Source organism: Cladophialophora psammophila (genome assembly GCF_000585535.1).
Source record: "Cladophialophora psammophila CBS 110553 chromosome Unknown aczJe-supercont1.4, whole genome shotgun sequence".
NCBI lineage: Eukaryota > Fungi > Ascomycota > Eurotiomycetes > Chaetothyriales > Herpotrichiellaceae > Cladophialophora > Cladophialophora psammophila.
This window is the reverse complement of record NW_006912925.1, coordinates 1,639,618-1,663,335: the sequence shown is the minus strand read 5'-3', so window position 1 is coordinate 1,663,335 and position 23,718 is coordinate 1,639,618. Positions and strand designations below refer to the sequence as shown.

The 23,718-nt window shown below is 51.5% G+C and overlaps 8 protein-coding genes across 8 annotated transcripts; 4 read left to right on the top strand and 4 right to left on the bottom strand.

The window, feature by feature from the left end:
• Positions 1–371: 371 nt before the first annotated feature.
• Positions 372–2,078, top strand: A1O5_03522 (uncharacterized protein; the record flags this gene model as incomplete). The annotated part of the gene is made up of 1 exon (XM_007744133.1): positions 372–2,078. One exon carries the CDS (start codon positions 372–374, stop codon positions 2,076–2,078), a length of 1,707 nt encoding a protein of 568 aa, XP_007742323.1.
• Positions 2,079–2,442: 364 nt separating this feature from the next.
• Positions 2,443–5,718, bottom strand: A1O5_03521 (uncharacterized protein; the record flags this gene model as incomplete). Its single annotated transcript, XM_007744132.1, has 1 exon — positions 2,443–5,718. The coding sequence occupies one exon, from the start codon at positions 5,716–5,718 to the stop codon at positions 2,443–2,445; it is 3,276 nt and encodes a 1,091-aa protein (XP_007742322.1).
• Positions 5,719–6,441: 723 nt separating this feature from the next.
• On the bottom strand, positions 6,442–10,187 carry A1O5_03520 (uncharacterized protein; the record flags this gene model as incomplete). The annotated part of the gene is made up of 2 exons (XM_007744131.1): positions 6,442–7,361; positions 7,412–10,187. The coding sequence occupies 2 exons, from the start codon at positions 10,185–10,187 to the stop codon at positions 6,442–6,444; spliced, it is 3,696 nt and encodes a 1,231-aa protein (XP_007742321.1).
• Positions 10,188–11,647: 1,460 nt separating this feature from the next.
• Positions 11,648–15,346, top strand: A1O5_03519 (uncharacterized protein; the record flags this gene model as incomplete). Its single annotated transcript, XM_007744130.1, has 1 exon — positions 11,648–15,346. One exon carries the CDS (start codon positions 11,648–11,650, stop codon positions 15,344–15,346), a length of 3,699 nt encoding a protein of 1,232 aa, XP_007742320.1.
• Positions 15,347–16,245: 899 nt separating this feature from the next.
• Positions 16,246–16,602, bottom strand: A1O5_03518 (ubiquinol-cytochrome c reductase subunit 8; the record flags this gene model as incomplete). Its single annotated transcript, XM_007744129.1, has 2 exons — positions 16,246–16,456; positions 16,565–16,602. The coding sequence occupies 2 exons, from the start codon at positions 16,600–16,602 to the stop codon at positions 16,246–16,248; spliced, it is 249 nt and encodes an 82-aa protein (XP_007742319.1).
• Positions 16,603–17,133: 531 nt separating this feature from the next.
• A1O5_03517 (uncharacterized protein) lies at positions 17,134–18,174 on the bottom strand (the record flags this gene model as incomplete). The annotated part of the gene is made up of 1 exon (XM_007744128.1): positions 17,134–18,174. The coding sequence occupies one exon, from the start codon at positions 18,172–18,174 to the stop codon at positions 17,134–17,136; it is 1,041 nt and encodes a 346-aa protein (XP_007742318.1).
• Positions 18,175–19,202: 1,028 nt separating this feature from the next.
• A1O5_03516 (uncharacterized protein) lies at positions 19,203–22,321 on the top strand (the record flags this gene model as incomplete). Its single annotated transcript, XM_007744127.1, has 3 exons — positions 19,203–19,479; positions 19,532–20,614; positions 20,646–22,321. The coding sequence occupies 3 exons, from the start codon at positions 19,203–19,205 to the stop codon at positions 22,319–22,321; spliced, it is 3,036 nt and encodes a 1,011-aa protein (XP_007742317.1).
• A 402-nt stretch (positions 22,322–22,723) lies between these two features.
• Positions 22,724–23,665, top strand: A1O5_03515 (uncharacterized protein; the record flags this gene model as incomplete). Its single annotated transcript, XM_007744126.1, has 1 exon — positions 22,724–23,665. The coding sequence occupies one exon, from the start codon at positions 22,724–22,726 to the stop codon at positions 23,663–23,665; it is 942 nt and encodes a 313-aa protein (XP_007742316.1).
• Positions 23,666–23,718: the final 53 nt, after the last annotated feature.

Below are 23,718 nucleotides of genomic sequence, written 5' to 3'. Positions count from 1 at the left end.
GAGAAGGTAGACGAGCGGGCGTGACAGTGAGGCGTAGATATGGTCTTTATCAATGAGGGATCATGAACGTGGGCAGAGCAGTCCAAGCAGTCCTAGTGACCTAGTTGCGTGGTGGGGCGCGGCGTGCAGCTGCGGTTAAGAAAGGGCGGAGAGAGAAGTTTCAGCCTGGCTGCTTGCTGCTTTGTTTGTCACTTGTCAGGCTCCGAGGGGGACAAACTTGCCAAGCAAGTCTAATCCTCAACAGGCTAGTACTGGGTAGGGGCGTGCCGCCTTGCCTATTTGCCTCTGCTCACGTGATAAGGCTTTTCATCCTCTTTCGCGCTGTTCTTATCCATCTCTCCCTCTCTCTCCCCTTGCTTCTATAGCCAGAAATGGCAGCCCGCATTGAATTGCCATTCCTCTACCACACCCGCACTATCCTGCGCTTGCCAAAGAGAGCTCGTCTCTCGCGTCCACGATTTGTGTCAACTCAAGAGAATTCAGACGCCCCAATCGAAGATGGCAAACCTCCCCTTTCCTCAGAGGAGGAGGAGTCATTTCTCAAAGCAAAAGCCCGAAGTGTCTCTTGGTCTCCAATAGCGCCTAGATCCGCCGCTAAGAACGCCGAGACAACCATCAGCTCTACCATAACCGCAAGCGAGCGTAGAGCCTTTGAGACAATCTTGCGGTTTGCCCCCAAGCAGACCGAGCCAGCTAGTTCAAAGCGCCGGTCACCTTATGCCGATGCTGCCGATACCGACATTGAGAATATCCTCAAGATATTCACTTCTTCTATACGAGGCCATCAGTCAGAGCGTGATGGCGCTCTGCTTGCCCAAAAGCCCGATAGCGATGTCGCAGATCAGGAAGCCGGGATAGAGCCGCCAGATGTTCAAACATCAACAGAACGGGCTAAAACAACACGGCCTATACTTCGTCCAACAGAGCAGTTTATACTCCAAACCACCCAACAACAGGATCCAGAGTCAATAGGTCAGCCGGGTTTAAACGCCACGCCGGAACGTGGTGGAAGCCCCGGCGTGCCAGTTCAGGCAGAGGCACCAAGCACTGCTGAACATATAGGAATGGAAGCAATGGAAGTCAAGGATCCTTCAGGCCCTCTGACCCGGAGTCGAGACGTGATTTCAGAGATACAAGAACAAAGGGATATCCTCGAGCAGTCACTCGCCGAAACCGCTATCCCGTCTCGTCCCTTTGGCCAACTCGAGGAATCCATCCAGCATGCCGTTCGTGAGCGCATGCACTCCATATCCCAAGCCCTCCAAGAAGCAGCATATTCAAAGGACGAGAGGGGTGATATCGCGATGTGGGAGGTCTGCGAGTCTCAGGTCTTCTCGATGGCAAGGGACCTAAAGCCCCAATCCGGCCAGCCGTCCCGGTATATAGAGCAGCGGCCGAGATATGGTGGGTTACGAAAATTCACATTTACGCGAGAAAAGTCGGACGATCCTCGCCAGTTGATTGAAGCGGCGGAAAGACAGCTACGAGTTTCTTCTCCCATCCCTTGCACCAATCACGCCGACGACTCTACAATAGAATCCAAGCCTTCGATAACCCAACACACAACCCCGGCTTCGACTCTTTCCACAACCCAACTCGCCATCCTCCAGCACACCTACCCGGCCTCACTTCTCCTCGCCCTCAGGCTGTACATAAACCTCTACCCTTCCTCACCCCACCCGCTGCTGCTCCTGCCGCGGATCCGCTCTCTGGGCACGACGTCCTACGTGCTCGGCGCCAGTCCACAGTTCTACAACTCGTTGATGTCACTGGTCTGGCTAACGCGGAGCTCTTTGAGGGAAGTGGACGGATTGCTAGCGGAAATGGAGCGGGGCGGAGTAGAAATGGACGAAGGGACATATGCAGTGCTGGGACGCATTGAAGAGGAGAGAGCCCTGGATTTGGCGGCTGAAAAGGGGAAGGGAAGGGAAAGGGAAAAGGATAAGGCAAATGAATCACTGGGTAGTCGTGGTGCGGCGTGGTGGAGGAGACAGGAACAAATGCTCTGGTTCCCCAGGATATTGGATTGGCTGGACGTCGTGGCTGGAAGGCTCGCCGCCAGGGAGAGGACGCTGTAATGTACAAGTATTCCCGGGCTTAGCATCTCTAGGTCTCTCTCATCGAATCATTCATTCCATTGTTCATTCACCCGTGTCGATGCCGAGACAGTTTTTCTTGTTCCGATACCAGCTTCGCAAACTCGTCATTGAATTCCTCCTGCTCCCGGCTGAGGAAAAACTTCCACCGGACCAGGCCATTCCACCTCGCCACGCGCTACAATATTCACTTGCTCGAAATTGAGTCATAGGGTATTCAACGATGGAGAGGGGAGATTTCCAATCGCCATCTTCTCTCATTTCGGAATGCTCTGTGGCCCTCCTCTGCTGGGTATCCGCTCTGCTCCCGTTAAAACAGTTCGATGACAAAGCTTTGTAACTGCTCTCAAAGCTTGACTTTCTTGATTGGTTTGCTCACAACGTCGTTGTCGCTGTCGTCGGAGCACCACACAACAGGAGCTCTTCGTTTTATATATGTCGCTCCCGCGCGGTGGCTTGTCGCTGACTGCGTTTTAACTCCTGACTCCTCTTGAGTTCTCTTCTTGACGACGGCTTGAGAAGCAGAGTCGCCCTCCTCTTCGTCACTCGATATCTCGATGATCTCCCGCGGCATGTTCGCTCTCACCCCCGCTTTCAGCTCTGGGTTAGATGGTACAGGCACATTCGATTGGCCCGACGTGGCCGTGGAATACGATGGGCCTTGCGCGGAATAGCGGCTGGAGTCTGTCGTTGCCCTCCGTTTCGCCATGGTCGCCAGCCAGGCTTCCTTAAATGAGCAGCCCAGTGCGGTGCCTAATGCCCATGGCACGAGGTTTCCCAATTGTTTATATTGATCTTTTATGTCCCCAATGAGAACAAACCAAGAAGGCATGCCCTGAAATCTGCGGGTTTCTTCCAGCGTCACACAACGATTCTGGAATGGGTGAATGATCTCTCCCCCAAATCTGGCGTCCATTGGTGTTATTAAAGTGGCGATAGTCCGTGACGGGCGATCCGCGTCGATTCTTTTTAAACACTTAGACTGGGGACTTTGCTGATAGGGCTGTAGAGTTCTGAAGAACTGACGCTCGTGCCGTAGTAAGAGACCTGCGTGATATGCTTTGCTTAGCGACATGCCCTCTGGGATCCTCTGAAGGATTGCGTGATAATTCACGCCTACTCTCCAATCTATTGTGAGTCGCTGGAGAGGGACGTGCGCCGGATTGGCGACATTGATCATAGTATCGTTGTGAACGGGTTCTAGATCGCCAATGGTACGACGAACGCATTGGCTTTCTTTAAGCCCTGGCCCATGTGTTGGGACTAACTCTCTGGGTAACTCAGCTCGAGGCGCCGTAGCCACAATGAAAAGTCGTTTTCGATTCGAAGCTCCGCCGAAGTTCGAGTCAATATGTACTGATCTCCGTGTCTGGTAACCAAGTGACACGAGAAAGCTGATTGCCTGAGCACAGGCGTTCTGTTCAGTTGGATCACTTGGATCCATTGTTGGCACATTTTCTATTAGAACAAATGCTGGTAAAAAGATATCCACGAATGATAGAAAGTTCGCAAGGTATGAACAATTCTTTTCAGCGTTCCTTGTTCCTCTATGGCTGTTTAAGAGGCTGTATCCGCGACAAGGGAACCCGCCCATAATAGCATCGGTTGGAATCATTGATTTTTGCCCCGACGTAAATGCTTTCAGTAACTGCTCTACCGAGCAGACTTCGCATATCGAACCAGGGTGGTTTGCTTTATGGCTTAGCGCTGCTGTCTCCCAGATCTCCACGGCGAGGACCAATTCAACGAAATTAAGACTCGTAAATGCCGCCTCAAACAGGCCACATCCGCTGAAGAGGCCCGCAAGTCTCATTTTTGGCCAATTCTGTCGTGGGCTCGGAGTTGAAGGCTTCAGTTTCGGGGCTGAAGGCCGGGAAGTTTTTGAGTGTGTACATCGACAAGCGAGATTCGATAAAGGTTCGTTGACAAATTCTTCGTCATGCTCTCTATAGAGGAGATGCAAAAATAGCTGTGAGCTATTGATCGGCGTATCCTGGACGCACGCTTCAACTATCTCCACAACATCTCGATAGGGGATTGGGTCACAGTTGCAACTGTCAGTAAAGAACAACTCATTGCCGATTTTATAGGCGGCGGTTCGTCCACAAAGAGTCTCTGCTGGTAGCACTAGCCAGACGACACTGAAATTGCATTTCTGCGTACGTCTGACCCAGGCGTAGCGAAATGTATCATTCCATCGCACAATGACCACTCTGTGAAGAATGGTGTCGTGACGATCAATGTGAACAGTTTGGTTTCTTATGGCCGCCTGCTCCAAGATCCAGGCCACTCTAGATATTCGCTGTGTCCCTTTACTGACGAATGTCGTCAAAGGATTGACAATAAACTTGTCCAAGAACTTCCATTCCATGACTCTCTTCTTGCGATATTCTTTAACTTCAGGAGATAGATGTACCACTTCAAGAAGATCAAATTTCTCCCACGACTTAAATTCTGAGAACGATGCCGCGACATTGGGCGTCACTGTAGTCTTCTCCACCGGAAGTGAATATTGACGCGCTTTAGGGTCGCTAATTTCTGCCCAGATTGGCTGTTGAAGCACAGAAGGTCCGTCGTCCTTGTCGTAGATGTCGTTAGCCTGGTCGTATAAGAATCGGCGGTAGGCGGACACATGATGACGAAAATCGCTTCGCTGATGACACTGATTGTGCCAGTCACGAATACTCTCGCCGTGTAAATCATCAAGCCACTGCCAGAAGTTGGCTCTGAAGTCTGCCAGATGTACAGGAACACCTGAATTAGAGCGAGTGTAGAGGTAGTCGACGAAATATTTTGTGAAGTTTGCGAGCCAGACAAAGGGATTCCAAACGGTTGAGTATTCTTCCGACGCGGATTGTAAACGGTACCAGTAGCGTTTGGCTCGGCTTTCTTTTGTCTTAACCCATATGAAATCGTTGACCGAATATTGCCCTATGTCCTCGAAGCCTCCGATGCTAACCTGAACAATCGCGGCTCCAACAACTTGTTTTCGAACGCCATTATGCTCTAAAAGGCCATCGATCAACCAATGACCCTCGTCATGGCCATCGGCGAGTTCAGAATATACGATATGAAGACTTTCGTATTTTCCTCGCGACTTCTGAGGGTGTGTAGCGGACCGATATACGTAAAAGTTGTGCAAATTGAATTCCCAAAATTCTGACGGTTCTTTCGAGACGGCTGTCAAGGTGTCTGGATCAATCCAGTGATCATCCATCGATATAAATTCGTCAAGGATCTGAGCCTCGGTTGACTTGACAGTGTGAGAATATTTGTTCGAACACTGTGGCGCATACGATCGCCTCAACTCTTGTGGGGACTCCAGGTGCTCGAGAGCGGACGCTAGGTCGCGAAATTGTCGTTCTAGGGTGGTATCTGTTTCTGTCCGTTGACGGTCCCATTCAGCACGGGGAGTGGGCGGGGAACTCGTGTCATCTCCATCTGATGAGATTTCTCCCACCGGCATATCATCTTCGTCAGTGGTACCATCATCAGTGACTGCCTCGGTCTCGGATTCAGGTGACAAAGGTCTTGTTTGTTTCGGTGTGGCAGTATCGCTCTGACCAAATCGCTTGACCCTGGTGCGGGAAAGTGATGCCAACAATGTGTGTTTTTTCGTCATCATAACCCAAGCACAGCCAACCCAGTATGGTGCAATTCCTGTCCTGTCGAATGGGGGTATTTACCATTCGGTGACCAGTGGTTGGTGTAAGAAAGGTAATTAAAGGGGGAAATGGTGGCCTGAGGATAGAGGGGGATTAGAGAGGTTCTGAATACTGAGAAGAGGGAGATGTTAAATACTGGGAAGAGAGAGGGAGAGAGAGAGCTGTTAAATACCGAGAAGAGACTTGAGTGACAAGTAACGACGGGTTCGACATTGCTATCAAGGTCTTGGAGCCCAATGCCACAAGATGAAAAGCAACATACATGGATGTGTGAGGTGGAAGTGAGAGAAGGCTAATGAGACCAAACTATGTGTCGGGATGCAGCCTCGTCAAGTGAATTATACCAAAGGTGTTAGGTGTGTATTGTTTGCCTGGCAGCCGTGATTCTAATCTGGATGCACTATTGTAGAATGCTAGTTGGCTTCACATTATTTAGCCGATGGGGCCAAAGGGATGACAAAAGGGACAGACAGTTCGTAACCAGCGTCTGGAACATGAGTCGCTGCTCTTTTCTAGCTTCTTCAGACGACCCGTGGCTTGCAAGGTAGCGACCGATGATATTCATCAACAACCAGCGAAATGGTAGAATCTGTGCCGGAGTTACGGAAAGATCATTGTTTCTCGTACATGGTTTGGTATCTAACGACATCAAAAAGTCATAAAATCTGCTGCTTCTGTCGTCAAACTTCATGGCCGTCGTCGTCCACATAGTTGCGATCTCCAGCTTTTCCTCTTCGACGCGACGAAGAACTCATCAATTCAAACAGCCGGCTTTTTGCCGGACCATCACGGCTACTTGACAGCGGCCTCCGAGCATCTTCAACCACGTCAACCGCGTCGGTCGACGAATTTGTCGAGTCTGTCATAGTCCGGGTCTCTGCTGCCCGGTGTGGGTAGGGTATACGTTTTTCCCACGCGGAAGCCGAGCTTGACGGCGTAGTGTCTCCTTCTCCAACAATTGGAGAGAGCTCGGCGTTCTTATAGTCCACATCTGTCACCGTGTCTGTCGTTTGCGGAAGAGCTGTGATGTCAGTGTCTCGGTGTGACCTGACTAAGGACTCTTCGAAGGCGCTGCTGGGCGACATAGCCTTTTGCTGGTCGGTGACGAGCCGTTGCCAGGTATGTTCCGACCTTTCGTCAGGCCGTTCAGCTTGCTCTGCGGCCTTGAGGCATTCCTTGCTCTTCCGCGAGAGACTCACACAAACCGCGTGAAACGCTTGTACAGCCTCATCCTCGGTTGCATCGCTGATGTTTTCCGGAGCATGTGTAACCCATAGGTCAATGAGCTGTGCCATCAACTTGGCATGATCCAGAAGGAATGGAAGGCTCGGCAGGCCCTCTCGGGATAGAGCTGGAAGTCGACCTCGTATCTGATTTGGTGCGGCATATTGAGGCTCAAGCTTAGCCGAAGCTATCTGAGAAGAGCTGACAGCACAAATCTCGTCAATGAAAGCTCGGAATTGATTCGTCGAGGCCGCCAAAAACTTATTCATGGGCTCCATCCAAGGCTCTTTGGTTCCAAACCGTGCCAGGTTTGCAAGAACATTAAGGGATTTTGCGATTAATGTAAAGGTCCGCTTCGTGCGGTCTGGAGGGTGGTCTATAGAATGCGTTAGCGTGGGTCGAGAAGGAGATCCACCGAAAGCTTACCCTGAATCAGGCCGAAGAGTTTCGGATTCAAGATTGCAGGACAGAAGAAACGAAGGAAAAGGAAACCGGAAACGCTCGTGTACTTGACTGTCCGAATAAAAGAACCATATCGATCTTCTGCGCAAGACCGGACATGGCGGAAAATGACACGCAGGTCCATTGGACACCGCGCCGCGGAGACATAGATAGATTTCCAGATTTCGCTGGTGAGAAACACCAAGTTCGCCCAGTTCTTGTCGAGTTGCTCCTGGGACCGAACTCTGCTCGGATCGACTTCGCAGTCAGGATCTCTTTCGATAATCTTGCGCAATTTTTCGCCTAGGACTTCCTCCATGTAGTCTTTGCCGAGTCGGCGCATGTGGGCATCGAGTGCCTTTGTTACAAGTGAATTACCTCGAAAAAGTAAATTGGCCTCCATCGTAGCCGATCGACTGAGGTCGCGGACCAGCATTTCTCTCTGTTCGGCAGATTCGTAGGAGTCGTTGGAGTGGATACGGCCACTGAACCTCATGCGCATTGGGGGAGTGTCCTTGTAGATGCCGTCAATTTCTTCCTCTATGAGATTGCTGATCCAGTCAGTGGCGTTGCCCGATGCCTGGAAAATGTCTAGAAGGATATCAGACAGTTGTCGAAGGTCGGGCCCAAGGAGATGAGCAATTTGCGTTGTCAAGCCATTCGAATAGTTTTGTAGGAGAGAGGCGAATTCTTCGTACTCGTCCTCCATCAGTATCACCGTCTCTTCCAGCGACAATCGTGCCAGGAGCGTGCCAACAGAATGATCGTTATTGTCCAGTAAAGGCCACCACTTGTCAATCGTGCCACTATGCTCTAGTTCATCAATTGAAATATCCACTCTCCCAAAAATCGGGTCGTGAGACGAAATCTCTAGGCCGCCAAGCCCCGAAAGGTATCCAGCGTCTGCCGAAATATCGTAGAGGCTATCGGCGACCATAGTCCATTCTTTCTCCGCAGGATTTCCAAGCTTGACCGCAATGGTGACCTTGGACAAAGCCGCGGGAATGTCTGGCAAATTGAACTCCTCTGCCCAGAAAGCCGAAGAGACCGTCTGCTTTGTCGTTGTTCGGGCCCGTAAGTCCTTGCCGAGCATAATTTCCGCGTATACACCTTCCTTCGTTTGCTCAACTTTTGCCGATTTTCCTTTGACCTTGTTGTATTCGTAATTTTCTGGTGGAGCGGACCGCTGGGCGAATTTTGCCTCAGTTAATTTGATTGAGAGCGACCGCTCTATGCGAAACATGCCCTGTGTAGAGACATTGTTCCCGTGTTGCGATGGTTGCGATAACGCCTGTGCATCTTCAGGAGATAATTGTTCTGGGCCGTATAGCTCTGGTACTGTCAGGGCTCGGAGTAAGACAAACCAGGCTTCCAGTGCCACGTTGGACTCTAGGCATAGAACCATCGGTCTCAAAAGGCCTGCAACAGAGGTTTGGACACGATATTGAGGATATATTGCGATACAATGCGGCATCCGCAGCACGCTTTCGTCCAGTCTCTGAACTGCACAGCGAGAAAGCTGCGAGAGCGGTGTTACGGAAACCGCCCGACTATCGACCTCGCTGAGGAGGCGAAAAGTACCATTTTCGTGGAGAGTGCAACTCACTCTGCGCCAGAGGTAGTTTTCTTCTGTCATCGACCGGCCGATGCTGCTCGGCGAAGATTCGAGCTGAGACCCTGACGGCAATGGTCCGTCCCAGAGCAGCATCTTTCCCACTTTGACGATAGCTGTAGCTTTCGGATTAGTGAAGTCGGAAAGACGCCTCTGTGACACTGTCTTTTTCTCGGCGATTCCAACTGGTTGAGGCTTGGTCATCTTGTTGTGTATTCCTTTCGGCCTCAACGGTTGCCAACAAAGCAATGCTGCGAGCCACGAGTCGAAAGTCTCAGGCACTGGAGGTCGAAGCTGATAGCCTGTTCCTGAGGAAGCAATTAGAACACTCAGATAGGTGCTCTGAGACTCATGGTCGTAGTGGGTCCTGACGGTACAACCTCGCAAATCTGGTATTAATATTTTAGATGAGTGGACTTCGCCTTTGGTCTGGCATACCAGACTGCCAGGCGCAACGTTGATAGCACAATAGCCGGAGGCCCACGCCGTTGTATGCAAGGGCCTAAAGAAAAGGATGCCATGCATTCGACCACAGGTAGTTTTCATGAGATGGAGAATTTTGCCGGAGTCAATGTCGAGTAGTTTAGGAGACCGAAGACTGTTTGCGCTCGCGGCGAACGAGTCATCCGGAGAAAATGGCCGGCGAGGAGTTTTGGGCGGACCGTATTGGTCCAAGAGTTCGGGACTCTGTACCACTGAAGGAAACCCAATCGATCCGTGAGTCTCATCAGGAGGGAGGATCGGTAGCCCTGTGGCTATGGACCCGAGCCGCTTGCGAGTTTTGGAAATGAAGGATCCCGGTGAAATATCTACCGGGGTTTCTTCGTTTGTGCTTGTTCTTGTCTGTGCCCTCTTTCTTCTCCTCTCAATGGTGCTGTCTTCTTCAGTGTTGGAGGCTGATGCAGAAGTTTCCCGCCTCCTTTGTGAATGCCGTGTGCGTGTTGGCTGTAGTACCGGGGAGTGGATGTGGCTGGCATCGAAAGAGTCGGCGCGAGGCGTGATATACTCCGGGGTCACCGCGCGAATAGTGGTCTGTTCTGTCTCTTCAAAGATCCTCCCGTGTCTATCGCGGGAGGAAGCCTGGCGGCTGGATCTTCGTTGCTGAATCAATTGTGATCTGGACCTTGTCTGCGTAGCGACGTTTGCCATCTCTTCCCAATCATTTGACTTCATCGTCAAGAATCGACGAGCCCCCTCGCGGATTGAATGGTTGGTGTCAGCCCTAGTCCCTGTCACCAAAGCCAATGTTTTATACCAAGACAAGGATGCGGATTGAGCGCATCAGTCTGTTGCTTCAGTTTCCTTCGACGGGCGCCTGCCAGAACGTGAACTGGGCAACCTGGCATTGGCGCGAAGGCTTCGAAAAGATAAAGAGAGTGCGAAACTCTTCGGAGAGGCGGATTGGACAATCAGTTAATTGACCTGCCAGCGTCGCATTGGTGCAGAGAGGGTTCGAACGAGTCGAGACAGTGCGACTAATAGCAACAAAAGACGAAGTCGGGTCCAAAGAAATGCCAAATTGTGATGCGACCGAGCAGGATGCTGAATACGACGTTACCCGGAGGTCAGAGAGACGAGCGAACGGCTGAGGCAATGAAACATCGGAGGCATTCGAATAGAGAGAGTTGAGACGCCTGGGGGGAGAGGGAATTGAAAAGCCTTATGCAGGAACGATGTGATGCGACGTTCAAGTCAAATGTGTGCGTGGTATTGCCTGGCGCAAGACTATAGCGATTGGGAGATCATCAGGAGAAAATCTACAGGCCAGGCGATTTGACGATGCGGGAGTGGTAAACTCTTGCAGCTGGTGGTGGGATTGAAGGTGGTGGTGTGGGAGGGAGTGGCTCGGTGGGAACTTGGAAGGGGGAAAGGAGGTGTATCCAGTTTCCATGAGGCCCAGAGGCCCAGTGTGGGGTTGGAAGCATGCACTCCCTTTAGTTAGCCGGTGCTTAGGCCCTTAGGGATATTACTTCTGCTGCAGGCATTAGTTATTATTTAACTAGCCCTGGTTACCCTGGCCGCCCACGACTGTTGGAGCCTGGCCCTTCTAGGCCCCGGAGAATGCCCCTTTGGGCGAGAAAATCTTTTTCGTGGCCACCCCCATTGCCCATCGCCCATATCAAGCTCCCCATCCAGCGAGCCCAGGAAGCACTATTCTCTATCTGCGCCACTAGACTTCGATTCATGCCTGTTCTGTGCCAAGCGTCGGGTTCTGCAGGACCCATACGAGGTTCAACATATGCCGAAAAGAGGAACGGGCGGAATGCAACAATCCATGTGCGCTGCAGTTGACCAGCATCCGCATCTGAAACGGACATACCAGGTCCTTATAATAGAGGCAGACAAAAGAGCTTAAAGTTCAATCCGTTGAGCTGGGAAGCTCGAGCTGGGCTTGGCTGGCTCGCTGGTCGAGGAAGTGCCAAGAATCCAGGTCACATGACTTGGCAGGAAAAGACCGTGACAAATTAAACGCCGCTATCGTTTCCTCGCCTCTTTCAGTTGCAGTTCAGACTGCGGAGACTTAATTTCACGAACTACTCCCTCTCCTCCTCATTGTTCGTCTCGTCTCTGCTTGCTCAATCTCCGTCGAAGTCGTCACGGTGCGCAATATGTCGGACGGTAAGAGCCCAACGAGATCACCTCCGAATACCCAACTAACATCACTCCAAGCTGATTTCGATACTGTGCGGCGCCTGCAGGCAGAGCGCAATGCGCAAGCAGCCGGCAAGAAAGGTTCAAAGACCTTCGATTCATCCACTCAACGCACTGACTCATCCACCAAGGCGTCTCTGACTGAGAGTTTTGACACTATTCTTTACGATCGGGATGGCGTCGACAAGTTTGCCGGCTATCACACCTCCCTCCCCACCGATGGCGAAGATGACGACATGCCCGACGCAGGCGACAGTCGGAGGCTCGTCGGACAGTATACAGCGACAAAGGACCAAATGAACGAATTTGCAACCGGAAACGGTGTGGAGGAAGAGGACATCTTACTTGGGCGTGAGAAATCTGCCAGAATAGCAGATCGTGAAACTGATTACCAGAAGCGAAGATTTGATCGGGGTCCTCTAACTCCCACCCGAGCCGATCCCTTTGCTGCAAACAAACACGCCGGCGTTACCGAAGGTGCGACATATCGTGAAGTTATGCAATTGCAGGACCTTGAGCGCGAGGAAGAACGTGTCAAGAAACTCATTGCCGAGAAGCAGGCAAATGGTGACGCCGTCGTCGAGCACAAACCAACGCTGAAGGACGAAGCAGACAAGGAGAATGCGGACGCAGGATCCACTGTTGAAGCAACGAGTCGCAAGCGTAAGAAGAGATGGGATGTATCCAGCGAGGCCACTCCTGCTCCTGAGGGCGTTGAAGTGAAAAAACGCTCGAGGTGGGATCAGGCCCCAGCTCCAGACGGAGTGGCAGCGCCCACGAAACGTTCTAGATGGGATCAAGCGCCTGCACTTCCATCAGCGACCCCCCTAGGCAATACCGGACTTGCCACTCCAATGCATCCCTCACAAATGTCACAGGTAAGCTTTGGGACAGATATCACTGGCCGAAATGCTCCTTGGTCAGACGAGGAACTCGATACGATGCTTCCTACAGAGGGTTACACCGTTCTCGAACCGCCCCCTGGATATGCTCCAATCCGTCCAGTCGCCAGAAAAGTCGTCGCCACCCCAGCCGCTGCGAGCGCCTCGGCCGGCATAGGTGGTTTCATGATGCAAGAGCCAGAAAATCCAAGAATATTGGGCAAGCAACTTCCCACAGAAATTCCCGGCGTGGGTGATCTTCAATTTTTCAAGGCTGAGGACATGACCTATTTCGGAAAACTCGTCGATGGTGCGGATGAAAATGCCCTGTCGGTCGAGGAATTAAAAGAGAGAAAAATTATGCGCCTATTGCTCAAAGTCAAGAACGGTACCCCGCCAATGCGTAAGACTGCTCTCCGACAATTGACTGACAATGCACGACAATTTGGAGCCGGGGCCTTATTCAACCAGATTTTGCCCTTGTTAATGGAAAAGTCGCTGGAGGACCAAGAACGCCATCTGCTGGTCAAGGTCATCGACCGTGTTCTTTACAAGCTTGATGATTTGATCAGACCATATGTCCACAAGATTCTCGTCGTGATTGAGCCTCTCCTCATCGACCAGGACTATTACGCCCGTGTCGAAGGACGGGAAATCATCTCAAACCTGGCTAAAGCGGCTGGCTTGGCTCATATGATTAGTACAATGCGACCAGATATTGATCATGTGGACGAATACGTCCGTAACACCACGGCAAGGGCGTTCGCTGTTGTAGCTTCAGCATTGGGAATTCCGGCACTCCTTCCCTTTTTACGTGCTGTCTGCCGAAGCAAGAAGTCGTGGCAGGCTCGGCACACAGGGGTGAAGATCGTGCAACAAATTCCCATTTTGATGGGTTGCGCAGTATTGCCTCATTTGAAAGGCTTGGTTGATTGTATCGCCGATAACCTCAGTGACGAACAAGCTAAGGTGAGGACGGTCACTTCTCTGGCTATCGCTGCACTCGCCGAGGCAGCCAATCCTTACGGTATTGAGAGCTTCGATGACATCCTCAATCCTCTCTGGACTGGCGCGCGAAAGCAACGTGGTAAAGGCCTTGCCGGCTTCTTGAAAGCCGTAGGCTATATTATCCCGCTTATGGACGAGGAGTATGCCAACTACTACACCAGCCAGATTATGGAAATTCTGCTTCGAGAATTCGCCTCCCCGGATGAAGAAATGAAGAAAGTAGTGCTGAAGGTCGTTTCTCAGTGCGCGAGCACCGACGGTGTGACTGCAGGATACCTCAAGGAACACGTGCTACAAGAGTTCTTTAAGAGTTTCTGGGTCCGACGAATGGCACTTGATAAGAGAAATTACCGTCAAGTCGTGGAAACAACAGTTGACCTTGGTCAGAAAGTTGGTGTGAGTGAGATTGTCGAGCGAATTGTAAACAACCTCAAAGATGAAAGCGAAGCCTACCGCAAAATGACTGTGGAAACTATCGAAAAAGTCATCGCCTCCCTCGGCGCGGCGGATATTGGCGAACGGCTTGAAGAGCGACTCGTCGACGGCATCCTCCATGCCTTCCAAGAGCAAAGCATCGAGGACGTTGTCATGCTTAACGGCTTTGGCACAGTCGTCAACGCCCTAGGAACTCGGTGTAAACCGTACCTACCGCAAATCGTCAGCACAATCCTCTGGCGACTGAACAACAAATCCGCCACTGTTCGCCAACAAGCCGCAGACCTTATTTCACGTATTGCAATGGTAATGAAGCAATGTGGTGAAGATGCGCTGATGGGTAAGCTGGGGGTCGTCCTGTACGAGTATCTCGGTGAAGAGTATCCCGAAGTCTTGGGATCTATTCTAGGCGCTCTCCGATCCATCGTCACCGTGGTGGGCATAAACCAGATGCAACCGCCCATTAAAGACCTTTTACCGCGTCTGACCCCCATCCTGCGCAACCGCCACGAAAAAGTCCAGGAAAACACTATTGATCTCGTCGGGCGGATTGCGGATCGAGGACCTGAATCCGTCAATGCGAGAGAGTGGATGCGAATCTGCTTTGAACTTTTGGATATGCTGAAAGCGCACAAAAAGGGAATTCGCCGAGCCGCGAACAACACGTTTGGATTTATCGCGAAAGCAATCGGTCCGCAGGATGTTCTCGCGACCTTACTCAACAACTTGCGCGTTCAAGAGCGACAATCCAGAGTGTGCACAGCCGTGGCCATCGGGATCGTCGCGGAAACGTGCGCCCCATTCACCGTCTTACCTGCATTGATGAATGAATACCGCGTCCCTGAACTTAACGTGCAGAACGGCGTGTTGAAATCCCTGAGTTTCCTATTCGAATATATCGGCGAAATGGCCAAGGACTATGTCTACGCCGTTACACCCTTATTGGAGGATGCACTTATTGACCGGGATCAAGTCCATCGGCAGACTGCCGCCAGTGTTGTTAAACATGTTGCCCTGGGTGTTATGGGACTAGGGTGTGAAGATGCAATGGTCCATCTCCTCAACCTTCTCTATCCCAACCTGTTCGAGACGTCACCCCACGTGATTGACAGGATCATCGAGGCCATCGAGGCGATAAGAATGGCGGTGGGCACTGGGATTGTGATGAACTATGTGTGGGCGGGATTGTTCCATCCAGCGAGGAAAGTTCGCACACCATATTGGCGGCTGTATAACGATGCATATGTGCACAGTGCTGATGCGATGGTGCCCTACTATCCGAATTTGAAGGAGGATGGGCTGCCGAGGGATGAATTGTATATCATGGTTTAAAGGGCCTAGAGGGAGGAAAGGTGAATGGACTTGCTGGAAATCTTGACGTCCGTGGCGCAAAACAAGCCCAAAAAACTTTATCGAAAGAGGAGCTGTTTTATTTTTACTAGTGGAAGGGGTAAAAGCAATTCCTGCTCCGACACATGAAGTACGAACAGCAGAAGCTCAGAGCTATCTTATGACTCTCGGGGACGTCTAAGAAAGTGAGTCGAATCTTGCTCATCGTGTTGATAGGTCAAGGCTTGACGAGATGGGACAAAAGTAATGGCCCTTTTTCGAGGCCTTTTCAGTGGTGGAAAGGAAACAAGAAGAGAGTCAATCAATCTCGTTAACAGTTGATAGTTCTCATCAAAAACCTACGTGCTTTCTTTTGCTCCCGACGGACGCCCAATCCTCGCGGGTCTGAGCCGACACCTTTTCAACAATTTTCCTCGGATCTTGCTCTACATGCCCCAGAATTGATCGATAGGCCAGGATGGACTGGCAAGAGCTTGGTTTAGCTTGACCGTCGCATACATGCGGGGGGGGGGGGGGGGTGCCGGACTACCTTGAACATGTGGGCTTGACTCCTTCTATCTGTCTCTCCTGATGCAGACTAACTAGGCGGTAACAGTCGTCTCAGGCTCCGTCAGTCGCCCCCGCCGCCTTCAGCCCTGCCAGCTTTGGAATTGAGGTATTCGTTCCTATGTCAACAGGCCTTCTCAGTACTTGTACGGACAGACATGGCTAATTGTTCCCGTCGCTAGAAAGAGACAGATAGAGAGAGTGGGAGAGAGATTCCCAGCGAGAAGGTTCCCCTCCACACTCCTTTACAAATAGACATACATCCCTCGAGAACCACACCTGATCGTGTCAGGGAACAAGGAATAAGATAAGAAAGAGACTCGAGGTGAACTCACTCACCGTCGATTCGCCCAGTCCATCAACAGATACGCGACGACGAACGGCGGGACCCAATACAAGACCTGGTTCTTGGTCCGGCGGAACGTGTTGAACACGGCGTTGTGCAAGGCTCGGGCTAGCGGGTTTTGCCTGTTCGGCGAGACCAGGTACGTCACCACGCCGCGCTGTGCTGGGAGCTCTTTGTGGCCCCAGCAGTAGACTGGTTTCCTGAACCCGGAGGAAGGCTATTAGTATTGAATGACTGAAGACACTTGGGGGAGGCACGACTGGTTGGTTCGTTAGGTTGGTTGGTGGATACGGTTGAGAGGGACGTACAGCTTCCGGCCCTTGGGAATGTCCTGTTTGTATTCCATGGTTCAATTGTAGTGGTGGAATCGTTATACTGAAGGTCGGTGAGCTTGTAGAAGAGTTGCATTCTGTCATGGTGGAAACTGACCACTCTTATATGCTGTCGCAGTAGCTAGACCTTGCTGTGTCTTTTGCCAGCTCGAGATAGATTGCATCGCACTGAAGTGGAGGCGCTTGGAAATGCGCATTGTCTGACAAAGAGCTATCACCTCGGACAGAGAGCGAACAAGCAATGTCCAATCTCTGCAATGAGCATCTCCTCGAGTCAGACTCGGCGATTTCCCTCTTTTCCCAACGATGTACTGTACTCCATTACTACATGGCGCACGACGTTGTGGAGCTGTAGCAGCATCTAACGTGAATAGTATTAGTTTCCACTCGCTTAATTCAGGAGAGCTACTGTAGGTACTGTACCTTTAGGCGTCAAGGTCGAGTGGAGCTTTTTAGTCGTGGGTAGAGACGACTTGACGATTAATGTTCCTTACGTACTCGGTACAGCCTCCTCGGTTGTTGGACAGTGGGAGATCTCGCGTGGGTTACTGGAGGTCGGCGGCGGCCCTGCCAAATTGGATTATGAGAAGCATCCGCTGAAGCATTCCGTCATACTCCCTACGCGGCTCTGGGCCTCCAATTCCAATGAACTCGGCCCATGAGATCAATTTAGACTCTAGACCGCCGTGGACGGCCACGGCAGCTTGCCATTCTTCTTCAGTGTCTGCCTCCCAGAGGCCGGTCCTTGCATCGAAAGGTAGCGACTCTACCAGGGGACGGTAGTGGCAGTATCCCTTCTGGGCCACTTCCACCATTCCGTCAATAAGAATGATATATAGAAGGGTTCTGCGGGCGCTTTCAGCAGTACACCAAGCATGCCATGCCGAGAGTTTGCTGCTGAGAGTTCGTGGGAGTGTCATGTGCAAATGCCGGGTCCATGTTTTCCAGAGATCAAGCACAATCTGTGGCAGTTGGGCCTTGCGCGAGGATCGGTCGAACTTCAGGATCAATGAGAGCAGAATGGCCGCCAGCTCATGGAAGGCGGACAGGAACTCGGTGAACGTTAGCTGTTCGATCTCCAGCGACAATAGGTGCTGTTGCGTTGTCTGGAGGAAGGCGGTACTAAGGCCAGATTTCGGCCCAGACCTATCGATCTCTGGAAGGATCAGATCTGCAGACGTCCCCTTGCTAGCCAACAGCACCTGACAGTGAATGTACGGAGTGCTTCTTTGCTGAAATGTGAGCAAGGGTATAGACGTTAGGTGGCGCTCTACAACCAACAAGACGGTATCCGAGTTTGCCATTACCGGCAGCGTTTCGTGGCCCTCGGATGTGTACGACCGCACGGCGGCTTCGTGAGCCGAAGCGACCGAATCGAAGATGACCGGAGGTACAGGCTGGCAAGCGCTTTGCGTCGTAGGATGCGGCTGACGAGAGCCCTTCGTCTCGAGATTTGTCACAGGTTCCAAGTCGTAGGTGCAAGATAGACCTCTTTCGGCACAACGTGAGCACCGTGGTAGTTGAGGCACGCAACGACGTTTTGCGGTTGTGCAGGCATGGCAGGCCTTACGGAGGGATGGTGGCATTGCAAAGACCAAGGAGGTGGTTGGAATAGACCAAGACGTTGGCAGAGAGAAGGGAGGCGACGATGAGGTACCAGCTGGGTGCATTGCAAATGGGTTTGTACTCCCTGGGTAGGTACCTGCAATAGCTGGTAGGCAGGCAGCCTAGGGTTAGTGAGGTACTGTTCCCGTTGACGATACTAGCTACCTACGGACTTATGCCCACGAGCCTAATCAGTGCCTAGGTAGCCCCCCTACATAGTCCCTGTGTTGCTAGTGACGATAACCTGCCAACCCCCGAAGAGACGGGCAAGTGGTCCTGTGAGCGGGCTAATGGGCGTCTCGCCGTTGCTCTGCCAGCATAAACATTGCTCCGGCCCACACCCGCCTCAACAGTTTTCACTGCAAGGTGCCCCGTCCATATAAATTCAATGGGCTCCTCCTCATCCCATGTCCTTCCTGTACCAAGTTCTCTCCTACTTCAGGTCTGAAGTCGATCCACCCCGACTTAACAGCAAACAAAATCCACAATTGTTATTTCCTCGAGGGCGAAACATCCAACGACATCCTAACATGCTCTTTCTAAAAGCGAGCACATGTCCAAATCCTAGTGTGAACCACTCAATTCGTTGTCAACAGGCCGAAGTTCAAATGCACAGATCAAGATCAGGTAGGCGAACAAAGATAGCCCGATGATGCACTTCCCTTCCTCTTAATTATGGTTGGCCGGCGCCTCTAAGCGAGCCTCGAGACATTTTTGTTCTGTTCGGCCACATCGCAAACAGATGCTCTTTTCGTCCTCAGGTGGTTTTAGGGGCTTGTGCCGGCGCTTTATCGAGAATCGTGCTACCCAACATACAGTCTGAGGCTGAAAGGTCTAGGCAGCCATTTGCCTGCATCACCGCTTGTTTCTTGGGACACCTCTTGGCCTGGTGACTGCCGAAAGTCGTTTCTAACTAGCGTGTTTCATGTGTTGAAGAGCCTCACCTGCACCCTGTTCAGCAACTCCCCTGTTGCCTTTTGTTTCCCTCATCATGGGCAGTTAAACAACTATGGAGGCAAAGCATACTTTGCTCGAGCGGGCGGCGACCGCCGGGCTGATCGAGTTCCCGCATGAGGCCGGAAAGGATCCCAGAAGTCTCAATCTGGTTGAAGCGGCTGATCGAATTGACTGGTTCACCGAGAAGGCCAAAGGCAGAGTCACATTATTCCTGGGTGCTGCTGTTTCCACTTTCAAGCCAGCGCAGTTGCCCATGTGGAATGACTTTGTAGAACTGTTATGGACGTCGGCTCTGAATGTTGCTATCACAGACATACAGCCTGATACAGGTTCGCATTGAACATGGCTCTAAGAAAGGACTGGCTGCTGATACCTCAGCAGTATCTGAAGGAATTCTAAGGTTTTTTGACCGGCTCAAGAGGACCGTACCAAATTACATGGTTACCGAAGTCGTCTCAAGACGCCTAGGGCAACAATATCTGCAAGTATTGGATGCATTTGAGGCTGAGAAGCAAGACAATGGGGCTTTTGCTTTTAACAAGATCCACATATGGGTTGCTGGGCTTCTGACAACAGGTGAAGTCGCTGCAGTTATGACCACAAACTTCGACAACTACTTGGAAAAAGCCATTGAGAGCAAAACGTCTCTCTTTTACCGAGTCCTTGGGGACCCTCATGTGGACGGCAGGGAAATTCTGTCTCGCTTGCCATTGACGTCGTCGGCCAAAAAGCTGGTTCTGATTGTGAATGGTGCAAAAGCCTTTGCTTTTATCCGATCGCTGATGCCGCAGCTGGGCAACGGGAAAGTAACGTTCCTGTTCAAAATTCATGGCTCGTGCTATGATCCAGTCAGTTGCATTGACACTCGATTGCAACGTGCCCAAGGCCTACCTTCTTTTGCAACCGATGTACTCGACATTCTACTAAAACGAACGGTGTGGATGGTTGCAGGCTTCAGTGGAAGCGACATGAATGACAATCTCGACTATCTGCGCTTTTTGTCAAACAAGAGGCAAGCCTCAATCGTGTGGCTCACATTCCCCCGGAGCCCGTGGGAGTCGGCGATCGAAGGGCTCACCTCGAGCATGGACTTGGGAAAGGATTCGCCTGTGGGATTCTGCCTCCTTAATGGATATTTCCTTGGAGAAAGGCATTCAGGCGAAAGCAAGTTCCCTCGCTTCGAGAAGAAGATCAGATTATGGGCGGAAGACTTGGGACCAGATTGGTGCAAACTGCTCCTGATCGACTTAATCACTTTGTTCGAGGAGAGGAGTGGAGAAAGGGCTTACCCGAAACTGCTACAAGCCCTTAACGGGGGGATATCGCCGAGGCAGGACTGGAATGAAATTCTGCAAAACATGGATCTTCAGACAGAAGAATCTCAGGCAAGCTATTCCATGCTTATTGCCCAGGAAATCATACTAATTGAAGGTTTAGATCCGGCCAGCCAAGAGCTGTTCCGAAGTATGGGAACTACTAAACCGTCTCCTCAAAGACGAAGACTCAGTCGCGCTCGGAGCCAAGCAGGAAATCTGCAGCCAGCTGAATAGAGGTCTCAAAGAGCTAGAGTTGCATCATGTTGAACTTGAAGAAGCTGCTTTGCTTCAAGCGCCTCCTCGGCATCATGCCCAGTCATGGGTCGTGAGTGCTCTGAGTGGACTGGCGATGCTATGTGGAGGCAAGATGGAAGAAGCTGTCAGAGCGCTGCGGATATCAAGCGGCGTTGCTTGGTTAGTCGGAAATTACGAAAGTCGCCATTTGATCGAGGACCTCCTGACCGCCATTCTTCAAGAGCGGCAAGCTTCAATGGAATCCACACTCGTAAAGACCAGCGCCACCCAACGAAGTGCAAAATGCGTCGCCTTCAGCCCTTCGATGGACAATGTCAACGCCAAAATGAATCGATTTGGTGTTCCTCCTGAAAATTACATGAGAGCCCTCCTACATCGATCTATTCTGTTCGCCGATGGCATGGCTGTTCCTCCAAATACCATCACCAACTCTACGGTGTTTGTGGATGAGATACTGTTCCAAGGCCAGCGCGACCAGTTGGACGAAGTCTATATGCGTCATGTATTCCTAATCTTACCAGCAAATCTGAAAGACGGCCCTCGCAAATTGCAAAGGTGTCGTGAGACTAGAGCGAAACTATACATATTTGAATCGGTCAGCGAGGATCATATTGCGCAGATGGACAACTATTTTGATGACCCGGCGAACACTCACCAGATCCTCTATTACGACGAACCTACATTGAGTTTGGACTACGGCAAGTATCTCCGGGCTGAAGTTGACCCTCTTCATCGGGACCAAACCGTCGAACACCTGGTCCAACTTTGGAACCATATCGAAGCAGGAGGGCACTGGGATGTGGACGATGCCTACGTTGATTGGTCTTCGATTGCGAAGGAGGTGGCTGAAGACCTTTCCGACTCCCTTCTCCTATTATCAAAGCATCTTCCAGAAGCGGTGTTTCGATCGCCGCTGTACAAATTCGCAGATCTCTTTGATGAAGCAAGCGACAGAGACAGCGTCATCCAATTTCTAACAAAGGACACCGGCGAGGACGCCAAGGCCCAGCTTCTGATGGCGCGGGATCGAATCACGGAGAAGCCCTGGCTCTATGGCCCCTTTTGCCACGAGATGTTTGATGCCCCGTACCGTGCGACTTTGACATTCGACTATGCTTCACATGCCGAACATGAAACGCTCATCTTTCTCGAGGACGACGAGGTTCCCTCATGGCAGTTCATGTCGTCAGTGGCCCAGTCGGGAGATTCCAAAAAGAGCTTTTCAACTTTTGCGGTCTCTTCTGGCGGCCACAAGTACTCTTCGTTACTCCTAAGTCAGATGCCTACAGCAGCTTTGTTGGACATGAGGGACGACCTGGCGCCGGTTCGGGAGAAGATTTTCAATAGCGTGGAGCTTTCGGCGGACGATGTGCAAAGAATGAGGAGTGCCATGCGTTCATTTGAAAGTCGGTCACTGGTCCTGCCCTCAGTCGAAGTCGAAGACATCATTCATGTTGATCAACACATCAAAGAGCCAGCCAAAAAACTGTTGTCGCAGTGTCTGTTTCTGGTCAGAAAGGGCCTCCCCCTCGAGCCCATGTATGAAGAGGCTCAAGTCACCCTTCCCGGACTGCTAGCCTTGCGACGGGAAGCAACTTGAATGGATCATCCATCCCTTCGACTGAAAAGAGGCGCGGGGATCATATAGAGGGATTCATGATGACTATGGGAGGTTTGTTAGCAGACGCTCTTCCAATCCAATGAATCACGGTATCTTGTTCGATCGATATATTTATATATATATATATATGTAATATATGTAACCACGCCTAGTGACGTCGTCCTTGCCCCCTGGTTGCATGTAGATGGGCTGGGGGCGCGTCGGCTCCACCTTCTTATATTGTACACCAAGAATGTCGATCTCGGCAGTTTCGGGCCCAGTACGAGATCCCGTCTCTATTTAGCCTTTCAACCCGTGGGTATAAGTCAGCTTTCAAAGCCTCGCAATCGTGACCGCCACTGTGAGCTCCATGCTCAGACGAAGTTCCAACTCCCCAGAAGAATGTTGTTCGAGGAGGAGCAGGTATCTGCAGCTTTCGACGATCTGGTCGCTCGCCAGATAATTCTCTATGGTCCCGAGACCGTCGTCAGGGCCAGGGACAAAGGCTTCGATGTGAGATATGGCCTTCCCCCCCCCTCCAATCTAGACGGAAGAGACACTTACGACGATGTGGAGTTCGAATTCCGCATATGTCCAGCACTGGCATCGAAACCGGCGACGGCTGGCGCGACCAACAATGCTGCATTTGAACAACTTCCTAAATATGGACCTGGAAGTGACCTCGTCGACGCCGATCCGGGCCTTATTGTGACCAAGATTCATGGAACCCATCTTCTGGTCCTGAACAGGTTCGCCGTCTTTCGGCCGCAATACTTGATCTTGACCCTCGATTCGTTCAGGCGGCAGACGGAGAACCTCGACGAGACGGACCTCGAAGCGGCAAGGCTCGTTCTTGACCATCTAAGTCATGAGCATTTTATCATGTTCAATTGTGGAAACGAGGCCGGTTGCAGCAGACTGCACAAACACATGCAGGTTATCCCTTGCTCGGATGGCTTCACGCTCTTCCCTGATGTGGAGGGTCTGGATCCTGATCGCGTTCCATTCAGGTATTTTATCCGACGGATCGAGCCTGGAACGGACGGCCCATGGGACTCTTTGCTTCCAATATACGAGAGGCTGCGCAACGAAGCCTCTGAGGCCTGGCAAGCCTACACTGGCGACACCCTGGGCTACTTCCCTCACAACATGATGCTTACGAAAAGGTGGATGATGGTCGTGCCGCGACGACGAGTAGCCGCGGCGCGAGGCGCAACTGCCAATGCCGCAGGCATGATGGGTATGGTTTGGGTCACGAACACACAACAAATGGATCGCTGGCAACAACCGGGACCAGCACAGGTTCTGGCGGAGCTTGGTGTACCAACCGGGAAGGATATGTGATCGGCCACGGTTATGGGCATGGGCATGGGCATGCTCTTGAATATGATCATAGA